This window comes from Neofelis nebulosa, chromosome 4 (genome assembly GCF_028018385.1).
Source record: "Neofelis nebulosa isolate mNeoNeb1 chromosome 4, mNeoNeb1.pri, whole genome shotgun sequence".
Taxonomy (NCBI): Eukaryota; Metazoa; Chordata; class Mammalia; order Carnivora; family Felidae; genus Neofelis; species Neofelis nebulosa.
This window is the reverse complement of record NC_080785.1, coordinates 81575759-81592291: the sequence shown is the minus strand read 5'-3', so window position 1 is coordinate 81592291 and position 16533 is coordinate 81575759. Positions and strand designations below refer to the sequence as shown.

Sequence of the window (16533 nt, the reverse complement as noted above, 5' to 3'; positions counted from 1 at the left end):
ATTTCCATGGCTTATTTTAAGACTGTACTTTCTTCTTCAATATACTTAAATGAATATTTCTGTTGCCTATTGCTCTCGTGTTGCTATTATTATCAAAGCATGTACTTAAACTGGCTTCTTTTTGTTAATATGAGAAAATTGATATTTAAGTCTTGTAAGGGTCTCAAACTTGAATCTGTCATAACTGCAATAATAAAATATAATTCACTACTTAGCATTCTTTAGAATTTTCTTTCTTCTAGATTTCCTTTCTCTTCAGTTGCATTTCCTTAAGTATGCTGGCACAGGTGTGTGCCCTGCATGCCCACGTGTGGGTATGCACTATTGCTTACGATTTTAGCCTAATGTTAGCAGGTTGAAAAATGAAAGTGTTGTAACTTACCATGGTGTTGTAAGTCTGAACAATGAGTCAGTGGGTCTCCATTTCTTATATCTTGTCGTCTTGTGCGTCTAAAACAATTACATTTAAAAGGTATTATGGCATCCTTATTCCTTCTTGGGAATTTGTCACAGGGATTAAGAAGAATAAAAAATCAAAGAACTTCCGGAGCTTAATGGAAGAGACAAATCTACATCTGACTAAAGAATTTTTTAAAAGCAGCTCATTACACCTGTGGGAGCATGTCTCCAGGTGATCAAAACGTGAAACAGTACACAAATGTACTAACAAAGGAGTGAAGTCTTCCAAAGTAATAACAGAAGATTCATGGTTTTGTGCTGTGTGTCAGTCAATAAGATACTAACATCTGGAAACTCTAAAATTCTTAGCACCTTAAATTCTGAGGAAAAAGCACAAAATATAGAATAGTAACCCATTTCTTCAATAACCTGGATTAAACTTCTTTTTTCTAATCACTAGAGAGTAAGCCTAAAAATTCAAATTTCCATGATTATGTTCTTTCTCTTAATACTTACACATAATTCCTCAAATAGACTTTTGTTAAATTTGAAAGCATCAACTCTACAAATTCTACTTTTAAGTTCGTTTTTAACTTTCCTTTTTGGTCGCTGTATCGATCATTTTTTTATAAAACATTTCTTTTATGATCATAGGGCTATGATTTCAAGCCAATTTACCCGTGAAATGAATAAAAGGAGGAGTGCAATAACAAATATTGTGGAGGAAGGTGAGAGAGAAGATGGCCTCCCTCTAAAATAAAAGCCAAATCTGTTACATAAGTAAATTTCTCCTAAATACTGCTGCTCAGATCACATTAGTTGCTACACATTCTGGGGGTCCTCTTTACCGTTTGCTAGTGGTTGACTGGGAAAAAGGAGGTTGTCTCCAGCCATCATGGTGCAAGCAGGATGTGTAGTTTGGGAAAGAGGCTAAACATGGAGATTGGCTACGCATAGCAGAATGAGAAAGACTGGGGACACTTGCTCAACTGTTTTCTGTGTCGATTTTAATGATTATTGTCCTGTTGCAAAGTTAGTTACCATCACTGAAGAGAGTTCTCACAAAGGCCAATGAGAACTGCAAACATGGAAATTGTTACTGTATTCATAAATTTAGAAGACTAAAGTATTTATAGATTTCTATTTGTAGAATTGGTGAGACTATCAAACAGATGTTGCACATTTCAAAATTGAGCCAACAAGGGAACTTGTGAAACACGAACCACAAAGCATTTGGAAAGGCATTTTTTACTGCCATTTAAGCTTTTGAAAAATGCCATCACAAAGAATATATAAATTGTGAGGCCTCTAAACATCCTTTTCAAGGACACATGAAATTGGATTAAGTAAAATCTTCAAGGCACAACAAAAAACGTGTTAATGATAATTCCTTCAATCTGGATTTGTAGGTATGCAGTAAACATATTTCAAATATATAATAATGTACAGATTTTTAACTTATTATAGATGTAGTTTTCTTATTTTTAACTTCTTTCTGATTAAAAAAGCTTAAAATTTGAATGAATTATTACTAAATTAGGTAATGTTATATACGCTTCCACATGGAAAGGAAATGACACTCATTTTTAACTGAAATCTGAATTTTTATGTTTTTCAACACTAAAAGCACTAGATCTTACTGATTTTAAGAACCATAAAAGTTCAACCTTAAGTAATTTAATTTTAGTGCTATAAAAACTGCAAATTGCTACTTATTAAACTATCGATGGTTTCTTCATTCTATAACACATTACCTCCACACTACACGTTTGTTTTAGATTTAAACTTCTAACAAAATCAGTTGGTATATGAAAGAATACAAACACGTTCTCTTAATTCTGAATGTTGAAGGCTTGAGAAAATTCTATTTATTAAATGGAATAAGCTAATACTATATTTACGTATAATATTAACAAGATAACTTTTAATCTATATGGACTGATTATAGGATAGATTTAAGTTATAGATGATTTAATACTAAAGCCAATGTTATCTGAAGTGTGTAATCAAAACATTTAAGTAGGGGCACCTGGGTGGCTCAGTCAGTTAAATGTCCGACTCTTGATTTTAGCTCAGGTCATGATGTCACGGTTTGTGAGTTCAAGCCCTGGGCTGGTCTCCACTCTGACAGCGTGGAGCCTGTCTGGGATTCTGTCTCTGCCTCTCCCCTGTTTTCTCTCGCTCTCTCTCTCTCTCTCTCTCTCTCTCAAAATAAATCAATAAACTTAAAAAAAAAAAGATTTAAGTAGGCAGTAGGCATTAGGGCTATTCCTTTCCCCTAAAATTTTTTCAAAACACTATAAATGATGCATATGTTGAAGAACATAGCTGACTAGCAGTGAAAAAAATCCACATCACAGCTTCTTGTAAAACGTTAACTATAGCAAAAAATAAAATAAAATAAAATAAAATAAAATAAAATAAAATAAAATAAAATAAAACAAATTGTATTGCTCCTAAAATGCAGTGGCTTGATAACTCTGATTTCTATTTTATGTTTCAATAGGTTGATGCGCATACTGCTAAGCTTTGGGCTTATATTAGCAAGATATGGTATACGACTCTCACCTTTCATTGCTTGTTTCTTAAATACTGGTAAATAATTAACAGAGAAAGGGATCCCTATGTGAGTAGTACAGAATATGTTGAGATAAATATTTTGTCAAATTAAGGAAGTGTTCTTATTTTTTCAAACAGAAGTAAACTAACTTTGCGTCAACGTTTAGGATGTGTCTAAGAGTTCCCTGAAGGTTAATAGTACTCCTACATCACATACCCTTAATGTCCCAGACAACAACTTACAGCTATTTTTTTTCTAGGCATATTGTTTTAGGTAACTTCTAGGCATATCTTAGCAACTTCGAATTAAGCAAAAATAATGCTTTTAAGTATTAAGAGCGTGTTTAAAATATTTGTGTAATACATACACAAATATTAATAAATAGCCATTTTATTATATGGTTTTATATTTCAACAAATACAAATACAAGATAATACTATGATAATACAGTGGCCTTTAAATTTGGGGGGAGTCAAATAAATATATATTTGGGGCTAAAGAAAGATATAATTTGATGCTAATTAATCATTATACAAAAATGTGTTATCTTTAAAACTAGGAAAATTTTTTGACTTTAAAGTTGAGTCCCTGTGTACTAGGAGGCTAAAAGTAAATAAATTATTTTTGTTGCAAATTTTCCATTCATCCAAGGACAGAAACTGCCTTATTAAAATCTAAAACCAGGATAGAATGTTGCTAGATAGAAAAAGAAGAGCATTTTTGGAGCAGAGCATTTTGGCCAAAAGGCACAAGGTCCAGTGTAGATTCTGATTCTGACTTCCTCTGTGGTTTTGGCCCTCCCTTTTCCGCCTGTATAAAATGAAGTTGCAAAACTTTCTAATTTCCAAGTGTCAACATTCAAGGATAGTATTGTAATGTTTTAGATTTCCCTCAGTAATTTATTAAAACCATACGTTCCCTTATATTTAGTAGCCAGCTATAATTATACACATTCTTCTGACTGTTTTAACTACGTAAGGGGAAGAAACCCCAAAACTCCTCTAATTCATCAGAATTATGTGATACTCTTCATTCATCAGAAAAATGTGATGTACTTATATGCAGAAAGCTGTTAAAAATGGAATCAGGTAAGAAAAGTGTATTTATCTCTAATACTTCTCCTACCTCTTTGCAGTGGGAAAATAGCGAGAGCATGAAGAGCCATCCCAGGCACAGTAAGGGTCTCGGGCAAGGCAGCACTCCGCGCACGCTTTCCCATAAATATCGCATCGGTGTAGAGGGAGCTGGGCAACCCCCGTGGTGGAACCAATATAGAGTTGTTGCTGTGGAGAGAGTTTACTGTGATGACAAAACGATCCTGTTTTTTAAAATCTTGTGTCTTAAAAAAAAAAAAAGTTTACCCATATACATCAAGAAGACATTTTTACTAGTGGGTTTTAAAAAAATCCCATTATTGGCAATTTTGTCACTATTGGCCTGGCAGATAATATGACCATTTTAAAAAGATCAAGATCAAAATCTCCATACTTGACTCAAACAGGTGTATTTTAAAGTATAAAACCAAGGGAAGACAGTAATGGTTATATATCAATTATATTTCAATAAAAATAAAAATTTAAATAAGACACTGAATAATGTAAGTTTCAAACGTCCAGGGTTTTGTCCTTAGAAAGTTTGTTTTTACTTTTACTGTTTCTAATTTTGATTAATCAGTGTATCTACAGTGCCATGTATTCTGGTTGGTGTTGACCCAGGGATCATTTGACTCTTCTGACTCTTGGGTGCTGCTATTACATTGCTTGTGATGTAGTCTGCCCTTCTATAAGAAGGGGTATGGCAAGGTTTTTGTGCTTGCATTTGTGAGAATTTTCATTGGTCAGCTGTCTTGTCCTTGCACAATCTCCAGGACGATTACTTTAAACAAAACTACTAAATTGCTTCTCACTGGAAAGATCATCAAATGGGCAATATCAAGTGCACTCTGGCTGGTGCAGTAAACTTCAACAGAAAGCTCAGGGGCTACGGCCAAAGTGCTCTACTGGGCATCAAGGTGGCTGGACTCTAGATCTTGCTTATAATAATTCTCTGTGTAATCCTGAGCCATTCCTCTCATTTTTCTAAGACTTAACTTCCTTATTCACAAAATTGGCATATTTCACTAGATCTTTAAATATACGTCCAGATCAGACATTCTACAATGTCATTGTGCTCAGTGAATTTACAATTACCAAATGAAGTAAAATACACCGAAAAACTTTCTGGTAGCAACTAATTCAGGATTTCAGCACAATTTTTAAAGTGCCTTTAACAAAGTTTACCCAATGTAGCATTTAAAAAATGTTGCAAATGTATGTACATACAAAATAAAATACAAATAAGATTGTTTTGTGATTTCTCCACATTTTACTGTAATCAGTATTATAGCTCGCTTTTATTGCACTAAAGGACTGAATGATTATCGTAAGCCTTAAATAAAAGTTGTATAAATACTGATTCATGTAACAGTACACATGGAAAAGACCTCAAAAGTGTATTTTAATTTCCCCATTACATAAAGGAAAAAGATGTTATAGAAAAGCTGGTTTCTGAAACATGGTGAGCTCTTTTAATATTACACATTTCCTGGGGTATCTGGGTGGCTCTGCCCCTCCCCCACTCATGCTCTGTCTCTGTTTCAGAAATAAACATTAAAATATTTTTTTTAAATATTACAAATTTCCTGATAGCAATGGATATAATTAAAATTGCATTTACAAAGGACATTCAAAGATGAACCACACATATAAATAAACATAAACTGAATGAAGATTGATTGATATATCTACTAGAATCTATGAAGTGACTAGGGTTATAAAAAGTGCTTACATAGAAAATAATTTTGTGCTTAAAGCTAACCAACTAACTTATATCTTAACAAAAGATAGGGGAGTAAGAGGGAGAATGTAATACAATAAAAACTAAACCATTATTAAAACCGTTATGCTGATGCATATTGCTTCTTCCCTTCCAGTAGTGAAGACAATTTGTATCAATATTCTAGTACAGGATAGCGTATAGAATACAGTATATACTGTGGATGCTCAACTTTTTTTTTTTAATGTTTGTTTTATTTCTGACAGAAAGAGAGACAGAGCATGAGCAGGGGAGGGGCAGAGACAGAGGGAGACACATGTCTGAAGCAGGCTCCAGGCTCTGAGCTGTCAGCACAGAGCCAGACGCGGGGCTCGAACCCACAGACGGGGTGAGATCATGACCTGAGCCAAAGTAGGATGCTCAACCGACTGAGCCACCCAGGCGCCCCTGGATGCTCAACTTCTTATTATATTCATCTTTTATTATTGCACTGAAAGATCCTACAAACCATGGCTAATTAAGAAGCAGTAGTTGAAGTCCTTGGGAGGAAAAGATGAAGTATTGTTAAGTTTTTTGTTGAGAAAAAATTAGATTGGTTTGTACTTCTCTTAAAGCATCTACAGAGACAGAATGTGACAACAGTTGACCATGATTTGAAAAATATGAACAAAGAACTTAACTAATGGAAGGAACTTCTTTTCCCTTCCTGTCCTTTATATCTCTCTTCAAAAATCATTGAAAAAACAAAACAAAACAAAACAAAAAACCAAACAGACTTAGATTGTATTGAAGGCAAGCAATCTCAAATCAATAAAAAAAATGAATAAACTTGTAACATCTCAGCAATTAAATTAGTTAAAATGGAGCAGCAATATCCACTAGCATGATTGGCACTGGTGAATGTGGACTTGCTGACCCCCGTACTGTGGTCGGAACTATTTAAAAAGCTACTGATTAAGTTGGGCATATCAAATCAAAAGGTCTCTATGTTTGGTCAATAGCTCTTAAGGAGCATAAGCAAATTCATACTTGCAAAATTTTAAGATTATGACATTTGATTTGGAAAGGAGTTATTATGTAAATAACAGTATCTAAATCTGTCATATCCCTTTAGGAGAAAACCAGAGAAATAACACATGGGAAGAAGAGAAAACCAAAAATTACTGTAATGAAAACTTCAAGTGTGGTAAAATGCCCAAAATTAAATACAACTTGAGTCTCATTTTCATTTTACAAGTATGCTGCAGTACTATTAAAGAACTGCAAAATTAATCACGCTATCTAAGCAAAATATAGAGGAGGCTTGCAGGCCCCAGTGAGCATAATCCAGTCACTAGCAAGTACCCTGATGTGCTTTTTCTGCCCAATTTAACATCACCACAGGCTTTCTCACTATCCTCCTTAACAAGTTTCGGGTCATAAGCAGGCGATGAATCTATTTATCCAGAAAATTGGTTGCAACACTGCTTGCCCCTCTTGAATCTACTGGCTCACTTTTAAAGTTTCTGTGAGCATGAGTAAAACTGATTCACATCTGAATGCAATCAAACTTCCAATAATCGAAAATGAAGGCTAGGAATACTCTTCTTGTATCATGGTATTTTAAACACAGTATTTTTGGTGTTTTAGGTTTGTGTTTGTGTGTGTGTGTGTGTGTGTGTGTGTGTGTGAAATGTGTTGCATTTAATAGGCAATTCTTAAAGTACTTAAAAAATACTTAAATAAAAAGAAATATTTTATAAAATTATAGGTAGTGTAATTAAGATCAGCTATGAAGCCAAGTAGAGAACAAACAAATAATTGAAAAAATCATTAAATGAAGAATATCCCAATCTAGCTTCCATTCTGGAAATCCCCGGATTTCCTTGCCAACATTTGACAGTTTTGCGATTGCAAGAACAGGTGAACACATACTTGTGAAGTGTAAGATAACAGTATCAGGTCAATAATATCTGCACTCTGAGTTTCTCTAAATATCTCAGAGATTATCAATCTATTTTGATATGTAAGTGTGGAAAGGATATACGCTGAGTTTTAATGGCACAGCATTTTAGTGTCTTGTAAAAGGGATGATGCACAGTCAGAGATAAAACATGTAAATGATTCAGGACTAAGATTAGCTGAATGATTCTCATATTTAACAATTTTGTATACAGGTTTTCAGAACAGTCAGTGAAGGACTTCCTACTCCATTCTAGCTTTTTCTGCTAGGTTATTTAATAATTAATTTCAACCCAGTATCCAAGCCTTTTTTGTTTTTCTGTTTGTGTGTGTATGTGTGTGTTTTGTTTGTTTTTGTTTTTTTGAAGTTACCACTGATACACTGAATAGAAAGGGTATACGACATCTATGGGGGAAAGATAATTTATTAGAAGTTAAAATTATATTTGTTTTTGTACATATAATTTAGCATTAGAAGTCATTTGTGTTTCTTAAGTGTCTTGCCAAAGCATTCATTCAATGTGAATCCAAAGACTATTAACATGCTACCCTTAACTTCTGAATTCATGGAGTTTAGTAACATCATTTGGCAGTGACTGTTTTGGTGTTTTCCTTTTATATGTAGCCAAACTAAATGTTTTTTCTAGCACACAATACTGCTGAAAAAATAAAATGAACTTTTGAGTTAAGATCTAGCAAACATATACAGTCCAGTGCATCAACTTATTAGTTTGTAAAATGTATTTGTTTATACATGCAGATTAAATTAAATTGTAAACTTATTTATAGCCTGAAATATCCACCAATGCCATTTTTAAGGATAGATTAAAATAATTATTAAGCAAATTATATTATAATCCCCCAAAAGTAAATGCTATAAATGAAAATTTGCAACAAATAATGATCTAAAGAAATATATGTATAGGAATGTGAGAAGGGTCAAAATCATGGGACAATGAAAATTATCTTTCATTTTCATTCTACTAGCTTATTGTAAGCTTTCTTTCTTTTCTCTTTTTTGCAACTATTGTTAATAAATCTGTAAAATGTGCTGAATCATAAATGTTTATCGATTTGAAACACAAAATTAACAAAATATAAAATATTGACTGTAATACGTAACAATAGTACCTGCTTAGTGGAAAGCTCCATTGCTGAAATAGTAGTTGGCTCCTGAAGAAGAGAAAGAAAATGTGAACTGCTTGGTCAATTGGAAAAGTCATTTATTAATATTAATTAACATAGAACACCAACATTAGCTCTCAGAGAGTTCACTCCAGTGCCTACAAGAAGCAATATAATTGGGAAATAAGATACATGAAGGAAACGGCAAAGATGAACATTAAATGTGTGGAGCAGACAACATGGGCATGTTAATGTCCTCCAGTCTAAGATTATCAGTAACATACTCATAGTTGATCAAGTTGGGTTACTGCTCACTGCAGTAAGGGAAACTACAGGACTGCCCAGCAAGAGAGTATTAGAAAGGACGCCTATGTCTTGGGCATTTGTTAGTTGATTTGAGGGACAACTCAAGGAAGTGGGGTTTGCTCTGCATGGGATGCTGCAGAGAGCACAGGTAACTGTATGATTAGGTCTCTTTGTACATCTTATTTAGGAGGAAGGAAAAACAGAATGAAGCTAGAGCAGTACTTAATGAAGAAGTAGCAATTACTCATATAAGCAGGATAGGGGGATATTTGATCATTTTTTGTGGTTTGGGAAATGGTTACACTCTGATCTGTTTTCAGACGTGATTACAGAATAGTCTTGGTTTTTTCTTGATTCATCACGGTTTCAGAGTAGCCCTGTAGGATGCTGGTGTTCTGTGAGAATGTATATGCTCACATGGAGAACACTGGCCTGTGAGTGCCAGGCCAGCTCCTAATAACACCACTGACAAGCTGATAGTATTAGGCATTTCCAGCTGTCAAGGACTGTGAGAGCTCAGGTAGAATAAGATTATTTTATTATTATCAAAATGACTGCTTATTTAAAAAAAAACTTTTTTTTAACATTTATTTTTTCAAACTGACTGCTTATTGTATGAAGGCCTACACTGTACATTTTTGTCAGAGCATAAGATCTCTTCGATTTCTATCAACAGGCTAATCTAGAAAAATGATAACTAGGGAAGTATTGACCACCAATATATTTGTTAAGTGTTCTACTGAAGCCTATCATGAACACAGATAATTGCTGTAAAAAATAACTTTCTTTGGTTAACTTAGACCACCAACAACCTATTCACCTGAACATAATTGCTTATATTCTCTCTGATTTACTTTCATTGAACTGTACTCCATCGTATCTTTCATCAATGACAAACTAAACACTAAGAACGATATTGCTTAGGGGTTTCAGAGGTGGCTGATGAGAAAGAAAAAAGAGGCACAGGTGGGAGAATAATCTTAAAAGGCCTCACTATGTAGGACCCTGAACAAAGTGTAAAGAGTTGGATTCTGATGCCAAACTGCATAGACTCAAATAGTAACGCAAACCTGGCCAAAAGTTTGATACCAGGGGATGTATGTAACCTCTTTGTAATTCAGTTTTCGCCTCTGAAAAATGAGTATGATGGTATCTTCCTTGTAGGATTGAAGAAAAGGTTAAATGAGTTAATAAATGTAAAGTACTTTACAAATGTGCTTGGCGCACAGTGTTTATTCAAATTTCTCCCTCATTCCTTCTGTCTCTCTTTTATACACACACACAGGCACACACACACTGCTCATATTCTTTATTTGCTTTGGTTTTTTCCCTTGTGCTTATCACAATCTGGAAATATATATATACATACATTTATGTGTATATAAATATTATGTATATAACATATACATGATATAAATATAACATTTATCTTGTGTCTTATGAATTTCCTGTCACACCTGAAAGTAGTGTTAAGGTAAATTCTTATCTGTAGGTAGGGGGTAGGAGTGAGGAGTTAAGGTTTAAGAAGAAGGAGAAAAAGTCAAAAAAAGATGTGTTATGGAAGTCACCACTGAGGGAAAATCTGAAGACAACAGACAATTACTCTCAAAATTGTCCACTGAGATTTATACCAAGAAAACAACTGATTCATTCTATTACTCATTAGATGCCCACAGGGGTGTTAAATCTCCCATACTTCCAGTTGTGACTCCTGTCCTTTTGCCTGCTGTCAGAGAAGTCCTGGGGCACACAGTGAGGCTGTGTTGGAGGTAAGGATAGCAGGATATAAGGAGGGACAGGGAAGGCATCTCTTATTTCTTTTTCTAGTTTGTCTCCACAACTCACCCCTCACTACCCCCTGCCCCTCACTGGAATTTAGGACAGGAGTTTTGGTTGTTTCATTCACTGTCACATTCCTAGCACCTGGGATTGTTTCTGGTATTTGTAAGTTCTCAATAAAATCTGTTAAATGAATGAATTAATGAGTTAGTGAATGAATAAATGAATTAATGCTCTACTAAATTCTCCAGTTTCTTTCTATCTCTTCCACTTTCCCCAGTACATTCTGTTCCTTCCACTTAATTTGTCTGAAATAAAGACAGGCATCTTTTAAAAAGGTCTTTCCTTAATCTTTTAAGTTAACCTGAAAAGTCTTTAAAAATATGTATTGTGTTGTTCATGTCCCATTCAGTGTTACTGATTTCTCAGCACACTGAGGCTATCCCCTCCCCTGGGGAGGTGGTCTATGATTCTTAGAAGCAGAAATCACTAATGAGCTGTATTAGTGAATGAACACTTTCAGTCTATATTATTATTACTGGACTTTTTTTGTTTGACATGGCACTATTGACCGCTCATTTCTTTTTGACTGCTTCCTCTATTAAATTTCATTATGCCTTGGAACTCTCTCTCTCTCTTTTTTTTTTTTTTTTTTTTTAAGAGCAAGAGAGCATGAGCAAAGTGGCAGCAAAGTTGGAAGACGGGCAGAGGGAACAGAGGGAAAGAGAGAGAATCTTAAGCAGATTCCAGGCTCAGTTCGGAGCTGGATGGATGTGGGGCTTGATCCCACAAACCTGGGATCATGACCTGAGATGAAATGCAGAGTTGACACCCAACCCACTGAGCCACCCAGGAGCCCAATGCGTTACAGCTCCACTATTTATTCTTAGCCTCTTTCACAGTCTTCTCGTCCTTCAGCCATTCCTCATCTGTTTGCCTTCCCTTGCCTGCTCCTTTCCACTCTCCTTTGAATGCTACATTCTTTTCCTGGTAGCTCATCCACTCTTGTGGTTTTAATTACCCCCTCTATGCTTCAGAATTGCAGATTTTCACTTTAAACTCAGATATCTAAACTGATCACAGGATATTCCTACCAAATTTAAGACAACTTGCCAGAGACACAAATGAAACAAATGACTTAGGATGTAAATTAACAATTTAGAGATTTCCCATTATTTCCCATTTCCATAGCATAAATTAGTGAAATTAAAAATAAGAACTTTCTATAGGATTATCAGTCAGAAAGACAGCTATGATGTCTTGGCATACCCACCGATTTTTTTCTTTGCGGAGATATCTTTAAAATTTGGTACCATCAAATCACAAAAATCAAGGGGACAATTCATCACAGATTTTCAGCTTTAAAAGACAAAATTGCGGGGCGCCTGGGTGGCGCAGTTGGTTAAGCGTCCGACTTCAGCCAGGTCACGATCTCGCGGTCCGTGAGTTCGAGCCCCGCGTCAGGCTCTGGGCTGATGGCTCGGAGCCTGGAGCCTGTTTCCGATTCTGTGTCTCCCTCTCTCTCTGCCCCTCCCCCGTTCATGCTCTGTCTCTCTCTGTCCCAAAAATAAATAAAAAATGTTGAAAAAAAAAAAAATAAAAATAAAAAAAAAAATAAATAAATAAAAGACAAAATTGCCTACTGTATTGAGGTCTGTATAGTATTGGAATCAATGAACCCAAACAGACAATTTGAAGGAGTTAGGAAAATTTTCCACAGCAACTTCTTCCATTCCAACAGTTTCACATGAGAAATAGTTATGTACTTATGTAAGCAGTTAACTTCACGTAGACTTTCCTGAAATAAATTTTACAGCCAAAGTGCAAGGAAAGTGCTTTTGGGATAGAGAATTAATGCTAGTATAACTGAAGTGAAAGTTAGCTATGTCCAGTTTCTTATAAAAACCTAAGTGCAACTATGTAATGGTGAACCTGATTAATATTTAGGCATTTCATGGGGCGCCTGGGTGGCGCAGTCGGTTAAGTGTCCGACTTCAGCCAGGTCACGATCTCGCGGTCCGTGAGTTCGAGCCCCGCGTCGGGCTCTGGGCTGATGGCTCGGAGCCTGGAGCCTGTTTCCGATTCTGTGTCTCCCTCTCTCTCTGCCCCTCCCCCGTTCATGCTCTGTCTCTCTCTGTCCCAAAAATAAATAAAAAAAAATGTTGAAAAAAAAAATTAAAAAAAAAAATATTTAGGCATTTCATGATCACTGACAAAAATAAATAAATAAACATCTATAAGTAGATGAAAATAAATTATTTCATACACAAATTGTAAAACAAAACAAACCCTAATACACAACCAAACTCTATTGTACCATATTATGATTTCAAAATTCTTAAATTAAGATCCTAGGATCTCTTAATTAAAAGAATTTTATTTATTTTTTAGGCCAGGAAATTAATAACAGTTTGGAATAGAATGTGCTATTTGCTGTACGCTGTTCAATTTTAATAGACAATATATTCAGATGAAATCCATTTAAATAAGCTATATTTCTTTTTCTGAGAAAGAGCTGGTGGTGAATATGACTTCCATTTAAAACAGATGTAGCTTCATAAGCATTTTTTCATGAAGCCGGTTTCAATTGCAAAGTTAATTAGTGTTCAAGTAAAAATGAAATTAAAAACTTAGCATCTTTTCAAGATTTTCTATGACTCTAATTTACTCTATTTTATTTTTTTTTATTTATTTTTTGCAGATATTTTAATCCAGTCCTTATTAAACTTTCTCACTTGCAGAGCTTTTCAACCTACTGATCCCAGGAGAATCTGACATAACTCCCTGGATGCTAAAGCATGCGGACGCTCCTTCAGAATGAGTTAATAGACTAGGTTTTGGAAAGCATCAATTATGTTTTACATTTGAATGAAAATTAAACTCTTTCATTTGTTAGCTCAGCTGTTCATGGAACATTGCATAAATTGAGTTTAAAATGCATGCGTTATCAATGTAACTACCTTGCAATCCTTTGCAGTCAATAGGACTATAAATAAAACCCGTGGTGCTAAATGCACTGCCTCTTGATGTAACACTCCTCTGTCAAAAAGTAAAACCTTCCTTGCAGGAAAGAAGATCCCATACTGAGTAAAGTGAAAATCAGCAAATGTCTAGGTTTACAACTTTTGAATATTTTTAAGTAAGTTATAGACGTGGGCTTTTTCAAGAATTTTATTTTATTTTTTTTTTAAATTTGTTTTTAACATTTTACTTATTTTTGAGACAGGGAGAGACAGAGCATGAACAGGGGAGGGGCAGAGAGAGAAGGAGACACAGACTGAAACAGACTCCAGGCTCTGAGCTGTCAACAGAGCCCGACACGGGCCTCGAACTCACGGACTGTGAGATCATGACCTGAGCCGAAGTCGGACGCTTAACTGACTGAGCCACCCAGGCGCCCCTTTCAAGAATTTTAAAGAGATTTTCATTTGTATAATTAGTTAACAATAGCTATTGTTAATACCTTACTAGTAATATTAATTTACTAGTAAAATTAATTTTTAAAAAACTTTAAAAATTTGAGATTGAGGCTTGCTTGACTTTAATCAAGTTGTTCAGAATCACATAGTAAATATGGTCCAAATACACATTTATGATTCCAAGTAATATCTGAATTAAGTTTGCATCTTAGTACTTCTATACCATTTTGAATATGTAACGGCAATTTAAAATCATTTCTCGAGTCTTATACCAATGCCAATTTTATTTCACCTCTTATTACCTATTAAAATTTTATTCCAAAATGGAAATTTTTATTACTGAGGGATATTTTTCTTTCTATGTTCTGATTGGGATTTTATTTCACCCAGAATTAAAAAAAAAAGTATCTTGGATATAACTGAAACCACTGAAATGTTCAGTGATTAGCCAGGGTGTTTTCCTAAAACCAATCTCAAGATGGCAAAGGATATAGTACTGGCTTTAATTCAGGTTTTTATATGAAGTTTGGTTATTCAGCGTAGCAAGGACACATAATGAATATGGTCTCCTAGAGATGATATTTTGGTAAAATTAACTTGTTGGTTGACATTAAAATCCAAGAGTATCAGATACTAACATAAGTCTAAATTTGTTCCTCGTCTATTTACTTTGTCAAAATACTGTTATGCTCAGCTTAACACTTTTTAATTTTATTTTATATTAAATGGAATGACATGTAAGGCTTAAATAGAAATATAGAAACTGTAACATATCTCTGCTTGTTTCACTGTATATAGCAATTGCTTTAATGTGTTGTGTTTTTTTTCCTCCCACTACAAAATTAAACAAAGTTTGACAGTGAAATATTCCAATTGCTAGACCATAATATATGTATGAACTCTGCCTGATAGAATAGAATGTTAAAAGTAAACATTTCTCTAAACTCTGCCCAAATATGTTTTGTCTACTTGAGTGCCAAAGAAATAATAATGACAATAATGCGTAGCATAGAATATGGGAGAGAACTGGGGCATTTATCTATGGAAGGAGATGTGTCCCAGGTTGCAAAGAATCTTTTTACAAAATCGTAAACTCACAAAAAATCACTTCCATACCAGCATAATATTACTTACTTATATCTGTTACAGAATGATCAATAACCTTTCTGATGATATCTTAAAAACCACAAAAATGTCACTCAGTAGTTATCATAGGTTTAATTCAGTTACATATTTCCCTGGAAACTGCAAGATAATAAAATCTAATAGATATTAAATATTTGTGAGTGTAAGATTGTTGGCTTTCAACCTTTTAAGATTTTGTTACATCATTTAACAGATTAGCTTACATTAACACCTTTTTAAACTAGAATTTTAGTAATGTACTAAAGAACATAGCTGAGATGTGAAATGCAGACTTAAAATCCTAGAGGCACAGGTAATAACATATACAACAACTAAAGGGAAAGTCACAAAGGAACCATGGCAAATACAAAAGTAAGAGTTTCTGGAATTAATAAAGATATTTTTAAGCTAACATAGTATTTCAGTATCTCCTATAACTTCATTTGTGATATAAATTTCTAAATATAGAGAGTTGGTAAAATTTTTTCTTTCCGCTAGAGAATTCTATGGGATATAATCAATGGGATAACTTGCTGCTATTTCCGGTCTGTTTTCCACATATTCTGGCACCTCACTTTAAGTATGGGCTCCCTGAGGAATACCACAAATCTTTAATTTCTCATAGTTCATTTTCTCACCAATACTGATTAATGGAGTATTACTCAGTGATCAAAAAGAATGAAATTTTGCCATTTGCAACAACATGGATGGAACTAGAGGGTATTATGCTAAGCACAATAAGTCAGTCAGAGAAAGATAAGTATCGTATGATTTCATTTACATGTGGAATTTAAGCAACAAGACAGAGGAACATAGGGGAAGGGAAGGAAAAATAAGATAAAAACAGCGAGGGAGGCAAACCGTAAGAGACTTAAATACAGAGAACAAACTCAGGGTTGCTGGTGGGGTGTTGGGGGGAGATGGGCTAAATGGGCGATGGGCATTAAGGAGGGCACTTGTTGGGGTGAGCACTGGGTGTTATATGTAAGTGATGAGTCATTCAATTCTACTCTTGAAACCATTATTACACTATATGTTAACGAACTTGGATTTTAATAAAAAAAT

At 34.5% G+C, this 16533-nt stretch overlaps 1 protein-coding gene across 4 annotated transcripts in view; it reads right to left on the bottom strand.

Annotated features, from left to right (window-relative positions):
• Positions 1 to 16533, bottom strand: part of SEMA3A (semaphorin 3A) — a 467035-nt gene that overhangs the window by 18465 nt on the left and 432037 nt on the right. For all 4 annotated transcript variants that reach the window (XM_058725246.1, XM_058725245.1, XM_058725248.1 and 1 more), the window contains 3 exons: positions 8846 to 8887; positions 4085 to 4242; positions 383 to 450 (listed from right to left, as the gene is read on the bottom strand). In XM_058725246.1, coding sequence (XP_058581229.1) covers positions 383 to 450; positions 4085 to 4242; positions 8846 to 8887 — 268 coding nt within the window. The remainder of the gene's footprint in view (positions 1 to 382; positions 451 to 4084; positions 4243 to 8845; positions 8888 to 16533) is intronic.